Here is a 25,892-nt window from a genome sequence, read left to right as displayed (position 1 = left end):
GTTTTTCTCGCCCAATTCCTTGGGGGACACAGGAAACCTTGGGTATAGCTCATCTCCATAGGAGGCGTGACACTAAGTGAAAGACTGTTAAGCCCCTCCTCCAGCAGCTATACCCTCAGCCTGGAGCGAGCGACTACCAGTTTTTTGCTTAGTGTCAAGGAGGCAAGACACTCTCTGCACTGCAGAGCTGTCTTTGCTAAAGATTTTATTTTTTCTCTTTTTATTATTTTCAACTTTTTTCCTTTTTTCAACAGGGACAACAGAGTCGCAAAGACCTCTCTGTTTTCCCGGGGTTGAGCTGCGCCAGTGCCGGCTATCCGCACTGCTGCCTCCCCCACAGAAGAAAAGGAGGACCAGGGCAGCCCAGCTCCCCTGCATCCCGCCAGCACAAGGGTCGCCCGCCTGTAAGCCCCTCTCCAGCTTCCTGCCACTTCGGTGCCAGTGGCTGAAGGGGCGTCCCTGCTGGATGGACTGAGGGTGAAAACGTCGACTGGTGAGGTGGCTATGCAGCCGTTCCAAACCCCCCCCCCCCCCCCCCTGTTAGGGTTTTAACTTCTGTGTTCCCTCTGCCTAGCCTTGTCACATTACAAGGCTTACTGTCGGCTTCCCCCCCCTTGTGTGTGGAGCAGGACGGAGCGGTGCTCGTGGGGGAGGGTTTACTGCACTAGTTTACCTCAGGTGCTGCGGCCTTGTGGGGCCGCCTTTTGTTATCTCGGCCAGTGCTGCCGCTGTGTTCAGCTGCCGGCTGACTTCTCTTGCCGGCTACCGGTGTGTCATTCGCCGCCGGTGTATAAGGAGGTGGTCGGGGGGCAATATTTTCTCGGCGGCATATTTGTTTGAATCGCGCGCGCGCGCGAAAGTTCCGGCGGGGGGCGGAGCTTCGTTCCGCTTCTCCTGTACATGTTAGACATTCAGTCGGGGGGGCAGACGTCTTTCTTCCCGCTCCTCGCTGGCCCGCCTCCTCTTCGTGCCTGCTCTCAGGACGGATCGTTTTTACCTCAGGTTTTACCTCAGGTTTTACCTCAGGATTTGCCGCTGCTGTTGCCGCTGCTGTTGTCGTCCGCTCCCACTGTGACCTGGTAGGACTGTTGACCCTTTCTAGCTCTGCAGCCCTCTGGCCTGGACGCTTTTATATTACTTCAGCCAACATGTCTGACCCCTCAGCGCCGGCCGGTCCTTGGTATCACACCTGCACCGCATGTAAGGCGCCCCTCCCTCAAGGGCAGCCTGACCCGCATTGCTCGGCTTGCAAAGCCCCATTACAGGGTCCGCCATCTGTTGTGTCACCCCCTGGCCTATTGGATCCCCCTGACTGGGCTAGATCCCTTTCCCAGGCTGTGGTCAGCCTCTCTAACGTTGTGGGCCGCCTTGCAGAGGTATTGCCCTTATCGCAGCCGGATATTTCCCCTGCTGGGCCCTCCGGGTCCGCTATCTTAGCTGACCCGTCTGAGTCCCTCTCTCCAGGCGACACCTCCAGAGCCCGTCAACCCCAGAAGCGGTCTAGGGCGGAGCGCCTATCATCCTCGGATGCTTCAGTATCACCCCCAAGGGTGCGCTCTCAGTCGGGCCCTTCCTCGATACAGGATATGCCCTCTGAAGGGGAACTAGTTGATTCAGATTGTGATATGGACTCGGCCTTGCCTTCAAAACTGGCTTCTGCTGTGGGCCATCTTATTAACAATATTCGTGATACCTTTAAGATTCACGATGATCCTCCTAATTCTGAAAAAAACTGTGTTTCCTTTTTTCGCCAAAAACAGACGTCTGCAGTTTTTCCCCTCCACACTGACTTCTCGTCGGTGGTTTCCAAGGCCTGGGCCCGCCCTGATGCCCGTTTTACCCCGCCTAAGAAGTTGGATATCTGTTATCCATTCCCGGCGGATTGCATTACAAACTGGGCGTCACCACCCAAAGTCGACCCCCCTGTGGCCCGTTTGGCAAAAAGCACGGCTATTCCCGTTGCTGATGGCTCTCCCTTACAATCCACTGAGGATCGCCGTATAGAGGCCATTACCAAAGGTATCTTTGCAGCCTCCGGTTCCGCCCTCCGGCCGGTCTTTGCTTCCGCTTGGGCTGGAAAAGCGGTTTCAGAGTGGGCTTCTCAGCTGGATCGGGAGCTTGAATCCGACGTCCCTATTCAGGACCTCCGTGCTCTAGCCCAACTTATCGTTCAAGCCGGCAAATTCGTCTGTGAAGCATCCCTTGATGCGGGGGCTCTCATAGCCCGTTCGTCTGCCCTGGCCGTTTCGGCCAGGAGGGAGCTTTGGTTAAAGGTTTGGACGGCGGACTCCACGTCAAAGCGGTCTCTTACTGGCCTTCCCTTTACTGGTTCTCGATTGTTCGGGACCCGCTTGGATGAAATCATATCCGAAGCCACGGGGGGGAAGAGTACGCATCTTCCTCAATCTAGGACTAGGACCACCACTCGAGGCCGTCCCATTTTTTCTCGTTTCAGGTCTTCCCGCAGGGCTCCCGCACCTCGCACCTCTTCAGGTCCATCCTCTAGCTCTGTCCAAGACAGACGTAAGAAACCTTTTTTTCGGACCCAGCCCTCCTGGCGCAAGTCACAGCCTGCTCGCCCTCCCGCGACCAAGCAGAACACTACCTGAAGGTGCGCCCCCACCCGCCCGGGTGGGGGGACGTCTTTTCCTGTTCAGGGACTTCTGGCAGGCGCACGTCTCCGACGCCTGGGCTCTCGAAGTTGTGTCTTCCGGGTACAAACTCGAGTTTACGTCCCTCCCCCCAGTTCGGTTCTTTCGCTCCCGGGTTCCCCGGGATCCCCAAGGGGCGGCCGATTTCTTTACTGCCACTCGCACCCTTCTGGACAAAGGGGTCATCGCTCCGGTTCCCATGGAAGAAAGATTCAAGGGGTTCTATTCGAACCTTTTTGTGGTCCCCAAAAAAGAAGGCTCGGTTCGTCCCATTCTGGATCTAAAACGGTTAAACCGTTTCCTTCGTCTTCAGCGATTCCGGATGGAGTCTCTCAGGTCGGTGGTGGCCTCTCTGGAAAAAGGGGAGTTCCTGGCCTCTATCGACATCCAGGACGCCTACCTTCATATTCCAATCGCTCGGTGTCATCAGTGCTTTCTGCGCTTTGCAGTGGGGTCCGACCACTACCAGTTCGTTGCCCTCCCCTTCGGGCTGGCGACGGCCCCTCGCGTTTTCACAAAGGTCCTAGCCCCTGTCCTCGCCTTACTTCGTTCCAGGGGAGTTTTTCTTCTTCCATATTTGGACGATCTCCTTATCAAGGCACCCTCTCTGTCACTGACATCCGCCAGTGTGGACCTCTTGCTACAAACCTTACGCCGGTTCGGTTGGATTATCAATCTTCCCAAATCCGCTCTTGTTCCATCCAGGCAACTGATCTTTCTGGGGATGCTGCTGGATACAGATGCAGCGGAGGTTCGGCTTCCGTCAGAGAAGCGCCAGCTCCTTCATCGGTCGGTTCGGAGCCTTCTGACCCACCGCCGTCCTTCCTTCCGGTTCAGCATGCGGGTCTTGGGACAGATGGTGTCCTGTTTCGAAGCAATCCCCTACGCGCAGTATCACTCCCGCACCTTTCAGACTGCCATTCTGTCCGCATGGGACAAGTCCCAGGAAAGTCTGGATCAGCACTTTCCCCTTCCCCCCCAGGTTCGCTCCTCTCTCCTCTGGTGGTTACGGACCCCTCTCCAAGGGAAGTCCTTCCTGCCGATAACTTGGTTGGTGATTACCACCGATGCCAGTCTGCGGGGTTGGGGGGGGGGGGGTGTTTTCTCCTCGGTCCGTACAAGGCACTTGGTCTCCATCGGAGTCCAAACTGCCGATCAACGTTCTGGAGCTGAGGGCGGTTCTCCTTTCACTCCGGCATTGGACTTCGCTGCTTCAGGGTCACCCTGTTCGTGTCCAATCGGACAATGCCACGGCTGTGGCATACATAAATCATCAGGGGGGCACTCGCAGCACGGCGGCGATGAGGGAGGTGTCTCTAATCCTTCGCTGGGCGGAAATTCATGTTCCAGCCATTTCGGCCATTTACATCCCGGGAGTGGACAATTGGGCGGCGGATTTCCTCAGCCGGACTACGATCGACCCGGGCGAGTGGTCTCTGCACCCCGACGTCTTCGAGTCTCTTTGCCTCCGTTGGGGTCGTCCGGACGTGGATCTCATGGCCTCCAGATTCAACCACAAGCTTCCCACCTTCATGGCCAGAACCAAGGACCCGGACGCTTACGGCGCGGACGCGCTCGTCCTTCCCTGGACGGAGTTCTCTCTCCTCTACGTTTTTCCGCCCCTGCCTCTTCTTCCACGAGTCCTTCGGAAGATTGCGGCGGAGGGCACGCCTGCGATCCTAATAGCCCCGGATTGGCCTCGTCGTCCTTGGTACGCCGACCTTATGTTGCTCCTGGCAGACGCCCCCTTGCCTCTGCCTCTAAGAGAAGACCTCCTCTCTCAAGGGCCAATCTTCCACCAGCATTTAGGGTCGCTACGTTTAGCGGCGTGGCTATTGAAACCGCGGTCCTAACGCGGCGGGGGTTTTCTGCTGACGTGGTCCGTACCATGATTCGTGCGCGTAAACCGGCTTCGTCCAGGATTTATTACCGAACCTGGCGGGCCTATTTGAATTTCTGCGAGACCTTAGATGTTCATCCCCTTCGGTTTTCTCTCCCCACGATTTTATCCTTCTTGCAGTCTGGTCTGGACTTGGGTTTAGGTCTCAGTACCCTAAAGGGTCAGATCTCAGCGCTTTCGATCCTTGTTCAGCGACCTCTGGCTCCGCTCGGTCCAGTTAAGACTTTTCTTCAGGGGGTTGCTCACTATGCTCCCCCGTATCGCGCTCCCGTTCCATCTTGGGATCTTAATGTTGTGCTGACAGCTCTCCAATCTTCTCCTTTCGAGCCTTTGCGCAGGGTTTCCCTTCGCTTGTTGTCTTGCAAAGTTTTTTTCCTCGTTGCCATCACGTCTCTTCGGCGTGTGTCTGAATTGGCGGCACTTTCTTGCGTAGAACTCCTCTTGGTTTTTCACCAGGACAAGGTGGTTCTCCGCCCGGCTCCGGATTTCCTTCCGAAGGTGGTGTCCGCTTTTCACCTGAATGAAGATATTGTCCTTCCTTCCCTGTGCCCGTCCCCGTCTCATCCTCGGGAACGGGATCTTCACCGTCTGGATGTTGTTAGGGCTCTGAGGATCTACTTGGATGTAACTAGACCCTTTCGGCGCTCGGATTCTCTATTTGTGGTTCCGGAGGGTCCGCGCAGGGGGCTGGCGGCATCTAAAGTGGTTATTGCCCGCTTCATCAAGATGGCTATTGCTGAGGCTTACCGTGCTAAGGGCAGGGAACCGCCCTTTGGTGTTACCGCTCATTCTACCAGAGCGGTCGGGGCTTCCTGGGCTCAGCGAAATCGAGCTTCGGCTGAACAATTGTGTAAGGCGGCCACCTGGTCTTCTTTGCACACTTTCACCAAGTTCTACAAGGTGAACACTTATGCATCGGCGGATGCTGCTTTGGGCCGCCTGGTCTTGCAGGCGGCGGTGCCTTAATGCCTATGGTGCTTTAATTCATCTTGGGTTGTGGTCCCTCCCTATTTGTGGACTGCTTTTGAACGTCCCAAGGTTTCCTGTGTCCCCCAAGGAATTGGGCGAGAAAACGAGATTTTTGTATAACTTACCAGTAAAATCTCTTTCTCGCTCTTCCTTGGGGGACACAGCACCCACCCATTGTTTTGGTTGCCCTGACGGGAGTTTTGACTTGTTGGTGTTAATTTGGTTGATCCTTGCCTTTGTTTTAACTACTTGGGCACATAACTGGTAGTCGCTCGCTCCAGGCTGAGGGTATAGCTGCTGGAGGAGGGGCTTAACAGTCTTTCACTTAGTGTCACGCCTCCTATGGAGATGAGCTATACCCAAGGTTTCCTGTGTCCCCCAAGGAAGAGCGAGAAAGAGATTTTACTGGTAAGTTATACAAAAATCTCGTTTTTCTCTTATAATCCTCCCTTCAGCCTGGAGGTCTTTAGAGACAATAGGAAATCTGCATCAATGTCAGTTTTTTTCCTAATTTTTTTTCTATGAGTTTAATAACAAAAATTGGATAACTGCTGATGTGAAAGCTCCTGGCTACATCATTGAGGTGGAGCCGCTTGGCTGAATTGACATGGTGCCCACACAACTCTCTGGATTGACTGATGCTCTTGAGGATAGGGTCAATTTTGTCAGTATCTGTAGTATTTGCAATGGCTTCAGCTTGATCTACATGCCCTAGATTCCACTAGGCCTGGGTTGAGATTACTTATTTGGGCCTAAAGAACGTCAGTAGGCACCATATGACGCTTAGTCTTTTTTGGTGAGCAGCTCCATCTCCATGACTCCATACGGCGAGTGCGGGGTATAAAACTTTTTATTTTACACAATGCAGTTAATACCAATGCGGATAGGGACATGTTTAGGAAGCTACAAACCAGTGGGGGTGATTCAGGGATGTAAAGGTTTTACAGGTCCCCGTTAACATTGAGTCATTGTATATAACTTTAAGATTATTATTGTGTCTTGTTTTCCATTTCCAGTCCATTCTCCTCTTGGAAGGCTGTATTCCTACAGTAACAGGGTGCAGTGTTCCAGACCCAGGCCATCTCCACAGATTATTTGTATTCGCTCTGATGTGGAGTTTAGGGGCTCTCCTTGAGCTGGACAGTCGTGAGCGCCTTGAGGCCTTTCTTAGAAGCCATGAATACAAGTTGGACTTACCAGAAGCTGATCCAGGGGCTTGCCAGACAATGTTTGAGTTCCTAGTAAATGAAAATGGTAAAGCTCTGCTTATTTATCCCCTGTGTAATTTAGATGACTAATCACCGAGCAGAATAGGATTACCTTATATAGTGAAGCTGGGAGTATCTAAAATAATAATCCACATCACCCAGAGGATATATTGCACGTTAGTTCATCGTTTTACCAGGGGAAGCTGGGAATATACCTTTCTGTCCTGCTGATTTTTCTAAGTTATTGGTGCAGCTCTGTTTCTTGGTTACAGAGCTTTATAGGTCACGTCCACCTGGGGCGATACACTGTGGATTTATGTGCAGCAGATCCCTAGTGCTTTACAGTACCCGAAGAGGGGATGAGATTTTGGATGAAAATCATTCAACTGCTGCAAAAAAATCCACTGTGTAAAATGACCTTTGTCAGTTTACCAGTATGCTGCAGATTTCCACAGAATATTTCACCGTTTGTAGTGCATAAGATGAATCAGAGGCAAAATCCATGACAAATCCACAGCAAAAACTGCAGCAGAAGTTCTACTAAGGCTAAAATTGCCAAATTCTGCCTGCATGCAGCCACCACTAGGGGGAGCTCACTGAAGGAAGATTGTATGTTGAATATACTGATAGCTGTAAAATCTGAATGCAGTGAGCTCCCTCTGGTGGTATCTGCAGGCAGCCAACATTATGTGCAGCTCATCTATTATGGTGCAGTTGGTGGGTATAGTGCAAGTTTTCATTTCTTGGGACTTTGAATCACTACTTCACTGTGTCATTTGCCTTTAGGCGACTGGGAGCACTGGAATAAGAGAGTGTCACAATATTCCTATCCAAGACATTTCATTCCAGAATACGCTTCCATAATGGTTCCTGATATTGACAACGTCCGGACTCAGTTTCTAATAGATACGATTGCAAAACAGCAAAAAGTAAGCAGACATACATAACATATAAATCACACAGCTTATGGCCTTGTATTGAAGTGTGAAGTGTGTGTATTTCAAATTCTACTTCCTTCACTGAAGTGGATTTATGCTTAGGATTCACTTAACCTGATCTGACCCGAGATCTGAAAATCTTCTGCTATACCTAATGCATGAAAATACTTCAGAGGAGCGCCTGTGTGAACTGCTGGTCTGTTTCACATACAGAGATTAGACGTGTGATCTACATCTGTAGCTGCACACAATACAATATATACACAGATGCTAAAGGTTTATTGTTATTTAAAAATTAAAAAAATATCATGCGTGGAAAGAGGACAACATGTGACACAAGCAACCGCTGTTATATCATAAGATGTGCCACATCATATCATAAACTGCAGGACACAACTGAGTAATGGCTGCAAAAATCCCACATGGAAGATTCTATATATCATTAACCATTTGGTTTGTCCTGACCATTTTGACATTCTCCTCCCAAGAAAATGAGGGGATAAGAAGTAGCACAGAATCTCAAAAAATTGGGTGCCCATTCTTGCGGTATAACTCTCAAAGTTAAACAATGAATAGCAACTGACAGTGCAATGCACCGCCCCCCAGGGCCAATCGTGTCCCATGTTTAGTGGAATGCCGAGTGGTGTGGTGCAGCCCTTAATAGTCTCTGTGTGTGTCACGGTGCTCCTACCAGGATACAGCCAATCCCAAGGGTTAGCGTCCGAAGCAATTAAGGTGGGATAGTTTAGGTAGGAGGTGAAGAATAAATGTTGAGTCCAGATCTTAAAGGGGTTGTCTCCTCATAGAAAATGGGGGCATATCACTAGGATATGCTCCCATTGTCTTATAGGTGTGGGTCCTACCGCTGGGACCCGCACCTATATCGAGAACGGAGATCCGCAAGATGGTGGCTGGAGGACTCCAGCCCGGCCACCACCAAGCCGGCTCCCCAAAGAAGTGAATGGGAGTGCACAGCGCATGACCGGCCACCACTCCCATTCACTTCTATGGGCTCAATGGAAATAGCCGAGCCAGCGCTTGGCTATTTTTGCCGGCCCCATAGAAAATAAATAGAGGGCGGCTGCGCATGCGCAGTGCGCCCTCCTTCACTTTCGGAGCTCCGTTCCCGATATAGGTGCGGGTCCCAGCATTGGGACCCGCCCCTTTAAAACAATGGGGGCATATCCTAGTGATATGCCCCCATTGTGTCACGGATGAGGTATAAGAGTAAACACCAAGCTGACAACCGGGAGGGAAAGGGAAAGCCACTAGGCCTCAACGCTAGTATACGGAACCATTCATTTCAATGGGGCCGCAAAAGATGCAGACGGCACTCTGTGTGCTGTCCGCACCCGTTGCTCCGTTCCGTGGCTCCGCAAAAATTATGAGTCCTGTCCTATTCTTGTCCGTTTTGCGAACAAGAATAGGCATTTCTTTAATGGGCCTCCTGTTCTGTTCCGCAAATTGCGGAAGGCACACGGGCGGCATCCTTTTTTTCCGTATCTGCAATATGCGGACCGCAAAAAATGGCACGGTCGTGTGAACGAGCCCAAACGCACTTACTCAGCCCCAGCCACCAAAATCAACGAGAGATGAGATCGACAGTCGATCTGCTCCCAGGGTGCCCAGCAAGCACCGTACAGTGATGTTCCTCGAACACCTTGTGACGTAATTCGGAGGGAACAAACAATTTCCCCTGAGGACAAGAGTCCGGAGCATCCTCCTGGGCCTCTAACACCTTTGCCTCAAGGTCAGGATATAGGGCGGAAATGACTACCCCTTCAGACAAAATAGGAATATGATCTTTAGAATCACCCCCCCAGGAAAGCTGCGTGACAAAGCATCCGCCTTGACGTTCTTAACCCCAGGGCGGTAAGTGACAATGAAATTAAATCTGGTAAAAGACAATGACCATCTGGCCTGCCTTGGGTTCAGTCGTTTAGCTGACTCCAGGTAAGCCAGATTCTTATGATCAGTAATCACCGTAATAGGGTGAATTGCTCCTTCTAACCAATGCCACTATTCCTCAAAAGCCAACTTAATGGCCAGCAATTCTCCATTACCCACATCATAATTTCTTTCAGCAGTCGAGAGTTTTTTGGAGAAAAAAAGCACATGGGCGCCATTTACTAGGTGAAGGACCCTGCAACAAAACTGCTCCCACCCCTACCTCAGACGCGTCAACCTCTACAATGAATGGCTGAGATACGTCCGGTTGCACCAGAATAGGGGCTGAAGCAAAACATTCCTTCACAGCAGAAAAGGCCTGTAATGCCGCATCAGACCAGACAGCGACATCAGCACCTTTCCTAGTCATGTCTGTTAAAGGTTTAACCATAGACGAATAGTTCAAGATGAATTTACGGTAGTAGTTGGTGAACCCCAAAAACCACATAAGCGCTTTCAAATTTTCGGGTCAATCCCAGTGCAACACGGCATGGACTTTCTCGGGATCCATATGAAAACCTGAGGATGAAAGCAGGTAACCCAGGAATTGCACTTTCAGAACTGCAAATACACACTTTTCCATCTTAGCATACAAACTTATCTGTAACACCTGACTCATATGATCCTGATGAGTCTCCATGTCTGGAGAATAAATCAATATGTCATCTAGATATACAACAACAAACCTCCCCACCAGATGATGAAAGATGTCATTGACAAAGTGTTGAAAAACCGCAATCCGGAATTAAAGGAAGGGGGTAAGGATCACGGACGGCAATACAGTTGAACTCACGGAAGTCCAGACATGGTCTCAGGGTACCATCCTTTTTTTTTACAAAGAAAAACCCAGAAGCCACTGGGGATTTGGATGGTCTGATATGTCCCTTCGCCATACTTTCGCCTGGCCTTTCTTTCAGGTTCCGAAAGGTTATACAACCGAGATTTGGGCAGTTTAGCTCCGGGAATAAGATTGACGGGAAAATCATATTCCCGATGCGGAGGTAACTCCTGGTTACCACTCTCAGAAAATACATCAGAAAATTCGGAAATAAATGCGGTTACAGTTTTAGTGGTAACCACCGAGAACTATGTATTAAGACAGTTGTCTATGCAAAATTCACTCCAATCGAGATTCTGTCTGTCGATGGTCGGGTTATGTTTGCTTAACCATGGTAAGCCCAAAACCAACGGAGCAGGCAGACCCTCCAACACATAACATGAGATAGATTCCTGATGAAAATCACCCACTCTTAAATGGATGCCATTCACCACCGGCGACAAGCATTTTTGGGTAAAAGGTGCTGAATCAATTGCAAAGACAGAAATACTTTTCTCTAATGCACTAGTAGTCAACCCGTGAATACGAACAAACTGTCTATCAATCAGGTTAAGCCCTGCCCCATTGTCGATAATACCTTGATTTTTACTGTTTTGGACTGTAGCTCCACCGTGGCAGACAGGAGAAATCGGGTACTACTAGTAAATGACAAAAGTACGTTTTCTTGCTCCCCACCCACACTACCAATAGTAATTTGGGGATTAAGCGTTTTTTTTGGTTTACACCTTGGCGGTGAATGTACGGACAAATATTCACGAAAAGTCCCTTTTTTCCACAACAAAACCAGATTCCCTTCATATTACCAGAGCTCTTACCAGCAGTCCCAGGAGTAGCTCCCCCCAACTGCATAGGCTCATCACAAGGCGTAACCACAGGTGTCTCTTTACCGTAAGTGTCAAAGGAAGCCGCCACCTTATTAGACAGTATGTCCTGAGGGTGAAGACCCTTAGATCTCCCCCTCAGGCGTCTATCCAGACGTACAGCAAGGGACATAGCTGCTTCCAATCACTCAGGTTTTTCATGAAAGGCCAACGCGTCCTGCAGCCTCTCAGATAGAACCTGACAGAACTGGCTACGGAGAGCAGAATCATTCCACTCCGTATCCGTAGCCCATCTCCTAAATTCAGAGCAATAGATTTCCGAGGAGCGCTCTCCCTGCCGCAAACCACGTAACTTGGTCTCAGCCTGAGAGATCTGATCGGGGTCATCATAAATAAGACCCAAGGCTCTAAAAAATTCATCTACCGACTGGAGGGACGGTGATTCGGTCGGCAGAGAAAAAGCCCAAGACTGTGTCATCTTTAAGCAAAGAAATGATCATGCCTACACAATGACACTCATCCCCCGAAGAGTATGGACGCAGCTTAAAGTACAACTTACATGATTCCCTGAACCAAATGAAATTGTCACTACCCCTAGACAATCTGTCTGGGAGAGTAGTTGTGTATAGGAATTAGCAATGATGGTAGTAATCCTCCCCAAATCTCACTCTACATAAACTTTTCAGTCTTACCAAAAATAACCAGAGGCATGCAACTCAGTTTTCATTAACTCTTTGTGCAGTTGCCATTTGCAGGGTGAAGATCTTAGATCCAGATGGCCAGTCCATCGCAAAGTGTGGTGGGTGCTGAAGCAGTATTTCCTTTCCACAGCAGTAAAGTCTTATTGCCATTAACGTGCAATACCTTACTGTCTTTGTCCTGCACGGCCTTGAAATTTATTTTCATGCTTCTATGAATGTCTGTGCTTTTTCCATCAGGGGTATTATTCAGTTAAAGGGGTTGTCTCATCTCGCCGTTCCTAAGGAGAGATGAGACACAGTCCCGACCACTATCACTGTTTCAGTAGCTCACATTGCAGTGCATGATGCTGTTTCTGAGTTAGGGAAAGCTTACTGTGCTACGCTGTGTCCGTAGCTCTTATGCACAGCCATGTGAGCTACTGAAAGAACGCTATGCTGTCTTCCAGCTGGCTGGTGGTCGGGACTGTGTCTCATCTCGCCTTAGTAATGGTGAGATGAGACAACCCCATTAAGTTGTTCTCTGGAAGATTTCTGTCTCTGGAATAAATATTTCCTGGATCTGGCCTACTTCTTAGGAGCTCGCAAAAGCAGTTCTTGACCAGACACTTACCCTGGGAAACTGGGCAGTGTGAAAATTAGTACTTTAACACTTTAACATTAAATTAACCCTTTGCAGTGATCCACTGGGTCACTGTGCATCCTAGTCTTCAAGTAGGTCAGATCAAACGGGATGTTCTGTATCAGAGCATGGATATAGAAGAAAGCATACACAATGTACTCTTCAGGGTTGAGGGAGAGATCACAGGCAGTGTATAAGTGTAGAGAAAGGAGAGCACCCACAGCAGACTGCACTGACAGGCTTCACCCGTAGCATCCACCACCTCATCCGTCAGCACAAGGGAGAGGAGATCTCTCATAAGCTGCAGAAGGAGAAATCAATCCAGGAATGAAGCTGTGCACAATCACAAGAGCTAATGCATGCAGCAGCACCCTGGACATACAGACCTCACATCTACCTTATATTACTGGGAGCATGATTACAGGAGAAATGTCCGAAAGTAGCAGCAGGTTGTAAACTCTTTATGGGGAGTCTGTGAATGAATAAAGGGATGAAGGTTGACCAAATTTGATGTGATTTGTGATATTAGGGTGTTCTACTGACTGGAGAACAGGGCACTGGAAAGACAGTGATGGTTAACGCTTACCTGAAGAGATATAACATAGAAGAACACGTGTGGAAATCATTAAACTTCTCTGCAGCAACTGAACCCCTCATGTTCCAGGTAGATGTTTAGGATCTTTTTCAATGTCCACTAGGACTAGGAGGTCCATGTCTGGTGAGGATGGGTAGATGTTCTTGTCATACTTACCTTTTGACACCTGCTTAGGTAGATAGGCAGTTGAATTGAATATTGGCCCCAATGTTTTGAGACATGCTCCACATACTGTACTAGAATTTGAAGCAAAAAATCTAATTCGTCATCAATTTTGTTGCAGTTGTCAGTGTTTTTTTTATTTTTTATTTAAAGGGGGTTTTCCAGGTGTACAATATGGCCTATTCTCAGGGTGGAACATCAATATCTGATTGGTGGGGGTCTGATTCCTGGCACCCAGCCGATCATCTGTCTCTTCCTAGGCCAGTGACGTCACATTCATCAGTCACATGACCTATGTCCAGCTCTGTCACATTCAAGTGAATAGGCCTGGGCTGCCATGCCAAGCACAGCTGCTATACAATGTACGGAGCTGTGCTTGGTATGCTGTGAGGAGGCCGCAGCGCTGACCAGAGGGCCGCAGCCTCTTCTGCTGGGAGTCGCTCTGTATTTACTGTTCCTCTGCTGTTTTCTCACCTTCTTCTGTACTAAGTCCTGCGTCTCAATTGTCTTATAGAGAGCGATGGAAAGCTTTGTGGACAAGCGTATCGGCAGCACACATGGCCCGTCCGGTGGTAGAAAAATGACTGTGTTCATTGACGACATTAACACGACAGCCTTCAATGACTGGGGAAACCAGGTATCTGATCACTCGCTGATTTACTCACAGAAATACCACAGATAGCACCGAAATAATTTATGAGAAAAACTGAACATAGATGTAATGATAAAAAATAATGACTCACTGTGAGACTAAACAATCTGTTCTATTCAGTCCTGTACTCATCATAGAGGGGGCCCTACATGAGATCTCCCCATTCATTGCTTTGCTAGATTCTCTTCTGACTGGTAAATCAGCGGACATGTCCTTTCTCAGGGGCTGTGTCTTTTCTGCTGCAGCTCTCTCCCTGTAGATATGGCTTGTGGTGTTGAATGATGGAACTGAGCACGAGCGACCACCTCAAAAGGTGAATGTATACAGATTAAACAACTGGGATCCCCCCCATAATGAAGTAAAGAGAGTATCTCACAACTGGAGCATTTTGTAACAGAAAGTAAATTACAAAAGTAACTAGTTTTTCTTATGGAATTGTATTAAAATAGCATTTAATGGTACAGCCCTTTTGCAGAATTTTTCCCAATTGTCACTGCTTAAAGGGGTTCTGTAGTTTGTTTAAACTGATGATCTATACTCTGGATAGATCATCAGCACCTGATCGGCGGGCGTCCGACACCCGGGACCCCTGCCGATCAGCTGTTTGAGAAGGCAGCAGCGCTCCAGCAGCGCCACGGCCTTCTCACTGTTTACCGCAGGCCCACTGACGTCACGACTAGTATCAACTGGCCTGGGCGCGGCTAAGCTCCATTCAAGTGAACAGAGCTTAGCCGCGCCCAGGCCAGTTGATACTAGTCGTGACGTCACTGATCCTGCGGTAAACAGTGAGAAGGATGCGGCAATCCTGGAGCGCAGCTGCCTTATCAAACAGCTGATCGGCGGGGGTCCCGGGTGTCGGACCACCACCGATCAGATGCTGATGAGCTATCTAGAGGATACATCATCAGTTTAATCTCTGTGAGTACAACATTTGATCAGATTGTTACAGATATCTTTCATTGTATGTAACGATCAGCATCTCACTAGTGGAAATAAATCTCAATGCTGCAGAAATCAGAAAAAAGCTGACCCATGTGTGACTGGCTCTATTGATATCTTGAAGATCCTGGTTAAAGGGGTTGTCCTGTTTCACCTTTACCCTGGTGAGATGGGACTGAGCACTGGCCCCAGGTGGCTGGATTTATGGAAATTTCTGTTTCTGTAGCTCCCATTGCAGTGAATAAAAGCTACACAAATAACATAGCACAGCAAGCCTGGCAGGTTCTATTACTCAGGAGTTACGGAACCATCAAAGCTTGTTCTGCTATGCTAGTCACTTGTCACCACCAGTTCTGTGAGAAGATCTGGCAGACGTTCTTCTATACCTCTTGTATGATGTTCTTTGTTTTGGTTTCACTTTTTCATGTCCTTTCCTTCTGCCAGGTGTCACTTATGTCGTCGCAATTCATGCGACTCTCCTTCTTCTTTGTGTGGTGCCAAATCAATTAGAAGAATAAGTATGTGTACAGCATACTGCTTTATAATGAGACCAGACACTAGGTGGTTTCATGAAAGCATCTTCTCATCCTCCTTTAGCCATGGTAGAAGAGAGCAGGCGAGAGAGCTTTTATTCACAGTACATTCACTTAAATAGCAGACATGACATCACAAAAGGGGTGTTACTTAAGAAGAGACTATTGTCTTCTTAACCTGATAGGAGTGGTTTCAGAATCCCCTCTTCCCCCTCCCTTATTGACCTTCTCATACATATGGTTTGCGGCCATCTAGTGGACAAAAATGTGTACTATAGAATGTTCTAATTATATATTCATAAAATCATAAATCCTTCTCTCACAAATCCCTCCTTTTGCGGGAAATAGACCAGAGGTGAACAGGCAAAGTGAGGTACTCTCCCAACGCCCTAAACAGCGAAGAGCTGGACTTTCCTTATCAGTTCATTTGATAGAGTTCATCAGTTTCTTCAGATCCTTGGTGATCCTTCCATCAGTTTCTTCAGATCCTTGGTGATCCTTCCATCAGTTTCTTCAGATCCTTGGTGATCCTTCCATCAGTGGCAGTGTTGTCCAGGATGTAGATGCAGCCGTTCTTGTAGACCCCTCCTTTTTCTGCTGTCAAGGACCAGTCGGTTCTGTAGAGTCATCACTGGAAAAGAGCTCAGTTGTTCCACCATTCTCTGCACAGCATCACAGATATAATTCACAAATCTCTGTTGATGACAATAGATATGTTAATCCAATCAAAAAATTATTATTATATATTTTTTTTTTTTATTATATACTAATCATGGGAGTTAATGACTCAAATCCTGCAACTATCTGACTTTTTGCTTTAAATTAATCAGAAACTCTTCTACAGATTCCTATGGCATCCATGTATAAACGTGAGTCAAAGGATGTAGGGAGGGACCTCCTTAGTCGTGACCAGACAATGTTTTCTGATTTGATCCTACTCAGGAGGTGAGAATAGAACAAATGGCATCAGTACCCGATCAGGACTTGATCAGGGTACATTGACCACTTCATTCCACCTGCATCCTGGGTCGGAGTTTCAAATCTCCACACAATCACCAGATATCTGCGTTTTGATAATTTTGGTTGATAAACCAACTGTCAGAGTAAACGTTAGAGTCACTACTTGTCATCTTCAGCTGAATTATGTAAGAACAATATCCTGGAGGGAAAACACCAAAGGGCTTTCCTGTATAAATCCTGTCTCTAAGGTCAGTTTGTCATTATATTTTAAATTTGGCCAAATATTTAATGTCAATTATAGGTAAGGATGTAGGAGCCACAGAAGCAACTGAACTTTGAGATTTCTCCCTTACCAACATTCTAAATTTGCCTAGGGGATCTTGGTCACTTACACATGCTCCTAACACATATATCCCCAAATCCTGTTGTATAGGATTTCTAATGGACAGGAACAGAGGATTACATTCATCATGTTTACAACTGTTTGGTGGGGTTCCCTTCAGGATAGTCATTCTTTGGGACAAACCTTCAGCTTTACTGACTCTAGAGGTAGTTTCCACTAGTTTATATTCCTAACACTTCAGACTAGTGCTCCATTCTGTTAATTTCCAATATCCACAGTTGGTATGGTCATATTCAAACACAATTACCATAGACTGGGTCAGTCCCCGTCACACAGATGTACTTATCAGACCAAAACCAAGTGTCCTATCTGTCATCTGTCTTACAGTCCACTATACTGCAAAAGTCAACTTAGTTGTTCCTGACTCATCTTGATAATATATCACCGTTGGAATTTGATTTGACTGTGATTTCCCCTTTGTACAATATGGAACAAACAATAAGGCATGAAACAACATTATGGCTCTTATAGTCCTGACACTTGATTGCAATACGATCAGTTTCTCCTTGCAATTCGACAGCAGTGGCGGCGGTTATCAGGACTTGATGTAGGTCTTCAAACCGTAGCTCTAGGACTTTCCACCCGTCTCTTGTTTCACCACTATCCAATCTCCTGATTGTGAAGAATGAATCGCTTCTATACAGTCTGGATTCTAGGAAACAACTAAAACTTGGAAATACACATTAGACAATAAATTGTGCAACAGACAACATCATTTTGGAAAACTACTATGCTGCATCTGGAACTATTGGGGAAATAGACACCTAATCCAGGAGCATTCCCAAAGAGTACTTCATGAGGACTTAGGCCTATCTTCCGGTTAGATGTATATCGGATGGAGAAAAACCCCAGGGATAGGTACTCTCACCTCAGTCAGTATCTTTTAGCTGTAGCCTTCGCTACAGACCAAATCTCCGAATATCCTGGAAAGAGATCATTACAGACACAGACATATTCACACTGCTCCACCTTTGTTCTGAATGTAGTCAATCCGCAGTCTCTGAAATGGGTAAGATGACCTTGGCATATGCCTTCCTGGAACTCCCATAGTTCTCCTATCATTATTACAGCATTCACCTAGTGGCAGCATTGTTGAACCCAGGAGCCGTCCACCACAGAACCCAATCACACCTTCTCTCTCTCGATTTGCCCATGTTCTAAATCCATCCTCTTTAGGTGGAGTGCCCTCTGAAGGAAGAGTTTATTACCAACTCTCCAGAGTCCTATTATCACTTCTACCTTTTTCCTTTGATGTTTCCTTTCAGCCTCTGTAGCCTGTATCTGAAAAAGGCAAACTTTTTGGAAGTCCACTGGCCTTAAGCCATCCTTTATCACACAGATTTCCACTTAGGGTAGACTTCAGGTAATAATGTAGCCTCTACCTCCTCAGGCAGCATCAGGGCATCAAACATCTTTCATACACTCAGCATTCATTATTGATGGGCTTAGCCATGGATCAAACAAAATCTCTGCTTCACTAGATTAGACCATAACAATGAGTGATACCGAAGGCATCACTCATTTTATGTTAGTAGTCTTACCCTCAGCCATCTTACCAACCTCAGCGAGTGTCTTCAGCTCTGTCTCCTGCACTACCATTGCTGGACGGAGTGGTTCTTTCTTGACAACATCAGATTAAGTAGGAACAGCATATCCTGTCCGAGGTGATCCATCTTCCAGGAACCTGAAATGATCTACCAGAAACTCAAAAATGTGGTTATTAATTGGAGACATTAAATTTGAATTTGAATTTTTATATTTTCTACTCCCAGAAAGCACTTTTTATTTTTATTTACAGAGGTGGGAAAGTATTTGTATTTACTACTCCCTCCCTCCCCCCCTTCCAGATGCAGCAGAGTGATCGGATCTAATTTTGCACACCCTTAAGACGGTGATTAATTGGTGAGAGGAGTAGGAATTGCATTACTAGATGCTCCTATACATGTGATACTACCCTTAGCCATGAGAGATCATGGAACATGTTTGCTATGAGGCAATGTAATTAGATCCCAAGGATTATATAAATAATAGGGATCCAGTATTTGATTCTGGGTTGTTAATTTCCTATGGGTGTTTCATTTGAAGGGGCTGAACATTTGTCTTCCTCCCACAGGCGAGGAAGTGGGCAAGTACATACAAAGTCTTCCCCCCCCCCCCTTGTGGGGAGGGCTGATAGGCAGCCACCCCCGCCTTAGGTCTTTGTTTGATTTAACTTTAACAATATGACAAAATAGGGACAAAATGAACTTCACTCAAGCCTAGCCAACACTAGACCTTTCTAGATAATTCTCAAGATCATACACAAAGGCAGCACTTAGGATCTTCTCATGCATAGATAAGGTAATCTCAAAAATCCAAATCCACCCAACTTTTCTGGAGTCTAGTGAAAACTTTCTCCACACACTCTGTCCTGAGGACAATGTGACTGACTGATGATCTAAACACTTCATCACAGACTCACTGATCTTCACTATGCATTAAATCCCCAGCTCTACATTGGACTCAATTTTCCAAATCTCATAAATAATATGAGAAAACTCTCCATATTTTAACTAATTTTCTATATAGCAGCATAAGTAAGTCCTCTGAATTGGGAATTCTATTCATCATGGCAAAATTGATGTTACTACTGGGTGTAATATATGTCATACATCATATAATGATGCAGATATCCCTACACTTTCACTCATACCTGAATAAGGACTTAGAATGAGTGCAATCTAGATTGAGTAGACTGGACACTTCCAACTAGCATCATGGGAATAATTACTGCAGGTACATTTTTAACTGATGGGACATACAATTGGGAAGGGTTATTTTCAGCCTAAGGAAGGAGTTTTTGGGGGGGTGGGGAAAAGCTAGAGAGAGCAGAAGGCACAGTGGGTGGTGCTGATTAGCACATTCCAGCACCTGGTGTAGAGGAGGAGCTGACAGAAAAAGCAATAGGTAGTCTTTGATGGACCACAAGACCCAGGATTACTTAGTTACAACACATGTGGTGGGGGGAAGGGAATGCCGCATGGCCAACTCTCTTTGTTCCCTTACCACACCCAAATCCTCCATTTTACTATAGCAGTATTGTCCATTCTCCTCAATTACTTTCAACTTTCCCTCTACACTTTTCCACAACTTTAATTTAATCTATCTCCTACTGCATTTGCAACATCTAGTGGAAACTTTTACACAAAACTGCATATTTACGGATAATACCGGAAATCGCTGCTACTTAGTATGACAGAATGCTTTCAACTTTTATTTCTAACTGAAACTTTTCCTTTCTTTTCTCGCATCAACTGAGTCGCCGTTAATATCTCTTTACTCTGTCCTGTAACATTCGAATTTCCCATTATTGTAGTTGCACAAAGCTCTAACAATTGCTACTTATCAAACCCGCAAACTTAAGCGTAGTTGCACAAAGCTCAAACGGAATCCGATTACTTAAAGTAATCGCCACCGAACCCACAAACTTAAGCGCAGTTGCACACAGCTCAAATGAAATAATAGTATTGACCCCACAATCTCTCAAAGTGAAGACCCCTCGTCAATTCACCGGGATACAAAATCTTAATAACTTCCAATTGCCTATGGCAATTGGTATTAACCCTTATCTCCAGATTCTCGTCAGAATCTTGGGCTGGGAAACAATTCTACGTCACAGGATATCCGGCTCAGCTGTCTAACAACTTCCTTTTAGTTCCAGCACGTTCTACCACACAAAGAAGGAATATTTCAATAGGTTCTTTCTAACAGACAGATCAGCTATAACTTGAACCCTTTTATCGCGATAACACCAATTCAACTCTTGAGAACCCACAAAAGCGGAAGGTACAGAGGAGATTTGTAAGAAATAAAGCTTTCTTACCTTGCCGGCATGTGATCTCGTCTGATGGTTCCGTTTAAGTCGCTCTCGTGGCGTTTGAATCGGAAGTTACGCAAACTATCTGCCCCAAGCTCGGCGCCATTTTGTCGTCGCAATTCATGCGACTCTCCTTCTTCTTTGTGTGGTGCCAAATCAATTAGAAGAATAAGTTTGTGTACAGCATACTGCTTTATAATGAGACCAGACACTAGGTGGTTTCATGAAAGCATCTTCTCATCCTCCTTTAGCCATGGTAGAAGAGAGCAGGCGAGAGAGCTTTTATTCACAGTACATTCACTTAAATAGCAGACATGACATCACAAAAGGGGTGTTCCTTAAGAAGAGACTATTGTCTTCTTAACCTGATAGGAGTGGTTTCAGAATCCCCTCTTCCCCCTCCCTTATTGACCTTCTCATACATATGGTTTGCGGCCATCTAGTGGACAAAAATGTGTACTACAGAATGTTCTAATTATATATTCATAAAATCATAAATCCTTCTCTCACACTTATTTCGACTAATCGTCTTTCTTTATATTCCCTCCCATACTGCCTCACTTTGCGGTTTATACTACTTCCTGGATAAGGTGTTCACTGCTGGAGGCTGCTGCTGCTGTTTGTACAGACAAGTCTGTTACTTTATTGTGTTTCCTTGCTGGCTTGATTCTAGGTGACCCTGACCGGTGGTCGTGTCCCCTCACTATTATAGGGTTTTCAGGTGTCACACAGTATAAGGTACGCGGGCATGCAATCGTCTACCATACAGACCCTTGCATGTGCATAGCAGTCAGAGAGAGCTATTAGGGTTTTATAGGGCTCACCTATAAGCTCCTTAGTTTGGGATCAAGCCAGTCGCTCGTTTATTCATATGTTCCAGCTATCTGCTAACTTCATCCGTGACATCACTGTAATGGGAGTAACAGAAACAGCAGAGCGGCAGCTCCGTAAGCCTGGCCACCTGGGGATGGGGCTTATTCTCATCTTGCCGTTTCCACAACGAGATAGGACAGCCCCTGTAATGATGCATTACGTTTCCTGCAGGTAACAAATGAAATAGTTCGCCAGATGATGGAAATGAAAGGCATGTACAGCTTAGACAAGCCTGGAGATTTTACAGCTATCGTGGATGTGCAGTTCATAGGGGCCATGATACATCCAGGAGGAGGATGTAACGATATCCCGCAGCGTTTAAAGAGACAGTTTACCATTTTTAACTGTACATTGCCCTCCAGTGCGTCTATTGACAAGATATTTGGTAAGCCATCATATTTCTATATACCTGTTTTGTCTTGATTTTGTTTGCAATGTTATACTAGTCAGTTTATACTTTGTGTTTCAATGCCTCACCATTTCCAGGATCTCTGCTTACTGTCAGTGAATAAAACAAAAATATCTTGTTTAGGTCTCTTGCACATGACCGTATGTATTTTGCCGTCCGCAAAAAACGGATCCACAAAAAATACGGATAAAGTCCTTGCGCATTCCGTATTTTGCGGAACGGAACAGCCGGCCCCTAATAGAACAGTCCTATCCTTGTCCGTAATGTGGACAATAATAGGACATGTTCTGTTTTTTTTGCAGAATGGACATACAGAAATGGAATGCACATGGAGTAACTTCCGTTTTTTTTCCGGACCCATTGAAATTATTGGTTTTGCATACGGTCCGCAAAAAAACCCGAACGGACACAGAAGGGAAATACGTTTGTGTGCAAGAGGCCTTATTTAAAGAGGCAGAAGAGCTGCGGAGACCTTGTACCTCTCACACCTGAGGGTTTGTTCTAGACACTTTTATGAGAGCTAAACACTTCAGCATCACTGATAGCAAACAAAGATCTTGTCTACATTTTTGCATCGGATTCATAGGATGTGGATATTTTAATTCCTGTACAAACTTCATATCAATAAAAATGGCTGAACAAAGGTTCTTCTCAGATTACCGAATGGGTCGGGAAAGCTTCTGGCACCTCCATTAAATGCACCTATAGGTCCCATTGCTGCCAAATTCCAAGAGTGTCCTTTGGGCCTCCCTTCAGCAGCAATGGGGGTTTCCTTTTTTAGTCACAGGGAATAGCTCAGCAGGCAGCGTTATTGCACGCATAGGCATCATGTAATACGTGTACTGCACCTATAGGGTCAGATTCCACATTTATATGTTTAACCGATGCACTAGGAGCTTGCATAGTACATGTGGTAAACAGACACAGAAGTCGCAGGGGCAGATTTATAAGGATACGACCACATGGAGCGGTTGTGAGCCATTTGGGATGCAGCCACACGACCAATTAGACTGCAGCCTTACTGATACTGAACGGCAGATGATAACCACCAGTTCCCAGCAGGATGGAGACAGGCCAGTATGCTACATGCGAGAGGTGTCCCAGGTAGAAAATGCTATTGAATATCCAGTCACACACTTCACATCCATGGGGGGCTGTTTAGTATTCTATGTGCACACAGATGCAGTTTCTACAAGGTGCCAGTCACACGGTTACATGTTGTGCGCCATTGTTCATGCCCACACAGTTACATCTGGCATCCTCTAAGTGCACCCCACAAAATGCTGACACCACACAATTTGTATTAACTTGTTAGAGTGTAATCAGAATCACAGTTGAACCGCTCAGCTGACATTCATCTCATCTCCTTTTCTGCAGGAGTCATAGGATGTGGATACTTTCATTCCTGTAGGAACTTCAGAGCAGATGTATGCAGCCTGGTGAAGAAGCTGGTGCCAGCCAGCAGAGCTCTGTGGAAGATGACAAAGGTAATGCAGTTTATGGCTTCACACTGAAATTCTCAAAAACATAGACTTATTCTATTGCCTGTACCCCTAGATGAGGCTATTTAGAGGGTTACACAGTCATTACCTGATTCTGTAACAAACAGGAGCAGTGGCGACTCTAGGAACAATATATAGGGGGGGCACAAAGATACCACAGTCAAAATCACCAGAGAATTGCGGTATGCAGGGATACATTTATACTAAAATTATTTACTTACAAAAGAAGCTATTCAGTCGTCTGCTGTGCCGTCCTCTGCTTGCTTCCCTGGATACTTTCCCCTTCTTTCTGTCTCTCGTCAGTGCGCAGGCGTACTGTTATGGGGGCATCTGTGAAGACACACTGTTATGGGGGCATCTGTGGATGACGCTGTTATTATGCCTCTTATTAGCCCCCATTATGCCTCTCATCACTCCCATATCAGCCCCCATGCCTCTCATTAGCCCCCATATCAGCCCTTATGCCTCATTAGCCCCCATATGCTGCCTCTCATCATTAGCCCCCATATGCTGCCTCTCATCATTAGCCCCATATGCCTCTCATCATTAGCCCCCATATGCCTCTCATCATTAGCCCCCATATGCCTCTCATCATTAGCCCCCCATATGCCTCTCATCATTAGCGCCCTTATGCCTCTCATCATTAGCCCCCATATGCCTCTCATCATTAGCCCCGCAAATGCCTCTCATCATTAGCCCCCATATGCTGCCTCTCATCATTAGCCCCCTTATGCCTCTCATCATTAGCCCCCCATATGCCTCTCATCATTAGCCTCCATATGCCTCTCATCATTAGCCCCCATATGCCTCTCATCATTAGCCCCCATATGCTGCCTCTCATCATTAGCCCCCATATGCCTCTCATCATTAGCCCCAAATGCCTCTCATCATTAGCCCCCTTATGCCTCTCATCATTAGCCCCCATATGCCTCTCATCATTAGCCCCCCAAATGCCTCTCATCATTAGCCCCCATATACCTCTCATCATTAGCCCCCTTATGCCTCTCATCATTAGCCCCCTTATGCCTCTCATCATTAGCCCCCTTATGCCTCTCATCATTAGCCCCCATATGCCTCTCATCATTAGCCCCCTTATGCCTCTCATCATTAGCCCCCATATGCCTCTCATCATTAGCCCCCATATGCCTCTCATCATTAGCCCCCATATGCCTCTCATCATTAGCCCCCTTATGCCTCTCATCATTAGCCCCCATATGCCTCTCATCATTTGCCCCCATATGCCTCTCATCATTAGCCCCCATATGCTGCCTCTCATCATTAGCCCCCATATGCCTCTCATCATTAGCCCCCATATGCCTCTCATCATTAGCCCCATATGCCTCTCATCATTAGCCCCAAATGCGTCTCATCATTAGCCCCCCAAATGCGTCTCATCATTAGCCCCAAATGCCTCTCATCATTAGCCCCCTTATGCCTCTCATCATTAGCCCCCTTATGCCTCTCATCATTAGCCCCCTTATGCCTCTCATCATTAGCCCCCATATGCCTCTCATCATTAGCCCCCATATGCCTCTCATCATTAGCCCCCATATGCCTCTCATCATTAGCCCCATATGCCTCTCATCATTAGCCCCCCAAATGCCTCTCATCATTAGCCCCCTTATGCCTCTCATCATTAGCCCCCATATGCCTCTCATCATTAGCCCCCCAAATGCCTCTCATCATTAGCCCCCATATGCCTCTCATCATTAGCCCCCCAAATGCCTCTCATCATTAGCCCCCATATGCCTCTCATCATTAGCCCCCATATGCCTCTCATCATTAGCCCCCATATGCCTCTCATCATTAGCCCCCATATGCCTCTCATCATTAGCCCCCCATATGCCTCTCATCATTAGCCCCCATATGCCTCTCATCATTAGCCCCCTTATGCCTCTCATCATTAGCCCCCATATGCCTCTCATCATTAGCCCCCTTATGCCTCTCATCATTAGCCCCCTTATGCCTCTCATCATTAGCCCCCTTATGCCTCTCATCATTAGCCCCCATATGCCTCTCATCATTAGCCCCCATATGCCTCTCATCATTAGCCCCCTTATGCCTCTCATCATTAGCCCCCATATGCCTCTCATCATTTGCCCCCATATGCCTCTCATCATTAGCCCCCATATGCTGCCTCTCATCATTAGCCCCCATATGCCTCTCATCATTAGCCCCCATATGCCTCTCATCATTAGCCCCATATGCCTCTCATCATTAGCCCCAAATGCCTCTCATCATTAGCCCCCCAAATGCCTCTCATCATTAGCCCCCCAAATGCCTCTCATCATTAGCCCCCCAAATGCCTCTCATCATTAGCCCCCCAAATGCCTCTCATCATTAGCCCCCATATGCCTCTCATCATTAGCCCCCATATGCCTCTCATCATTAGCCCCCCAAATGCCTCTCATCATTA

General features: G+C 46.9%; 1 protein-coding gene across 1 annotated transcript in view; it reads left to right on the top strand.

Annotated features, from left to right (window-relative positions):
- Window positions 1-25,892, top strand: part of DNAH8 (dynein axonemal heavy chain 8) — a 622,089-nt gene that overhangs the window by 401,666 nt on the left and 194,531 nt on the right. Inside the window, exons 55-60 of the mRNA XM_040430275.1 lie at window positions 6,537-6,774; window positions 7,515-7,657; window positions 13,122-13,256; window positions 13,864-13,986; window positions 21,737-21,950; window positions 23,352-23,461. Coding sequence (XP_040286209.1) covers window positions 6,537-6,774; window positions 7,515-7,657; window positions 13,122-13,256; window positions 13,864-13,986; window positions 21,737-21,950; window positions 23,352-23,461 — 963 coding nt within the window. The remainder of the gene's footprint in view (window positions 1-6,536; window positions 6,775-7,514; window positions 7,658-13,121; window positions 13,257-13,863; window positions 13,987-21,736; window positions 21,951-23,351; window positions 23,462-25,892) is intronic.

This window comes from Bufo bufo, chromosome 4 (assembly GCF_905171765.1).
Source record: "Bufo bufo chromosome 4, aBufBuf1.1, whole genome shotgun sequence".
Lineage (NCBI taxonomy): Eukaryota > Metazoa > Chordata > Amphibia > Anura > Bufonidae > Bufo > Bufo bufo.
The sequence above is the reverse complement of the archived record's forward strand: the minus strand, read 5'-3'. Positions and strand labels throughout refer to the sequence as shown.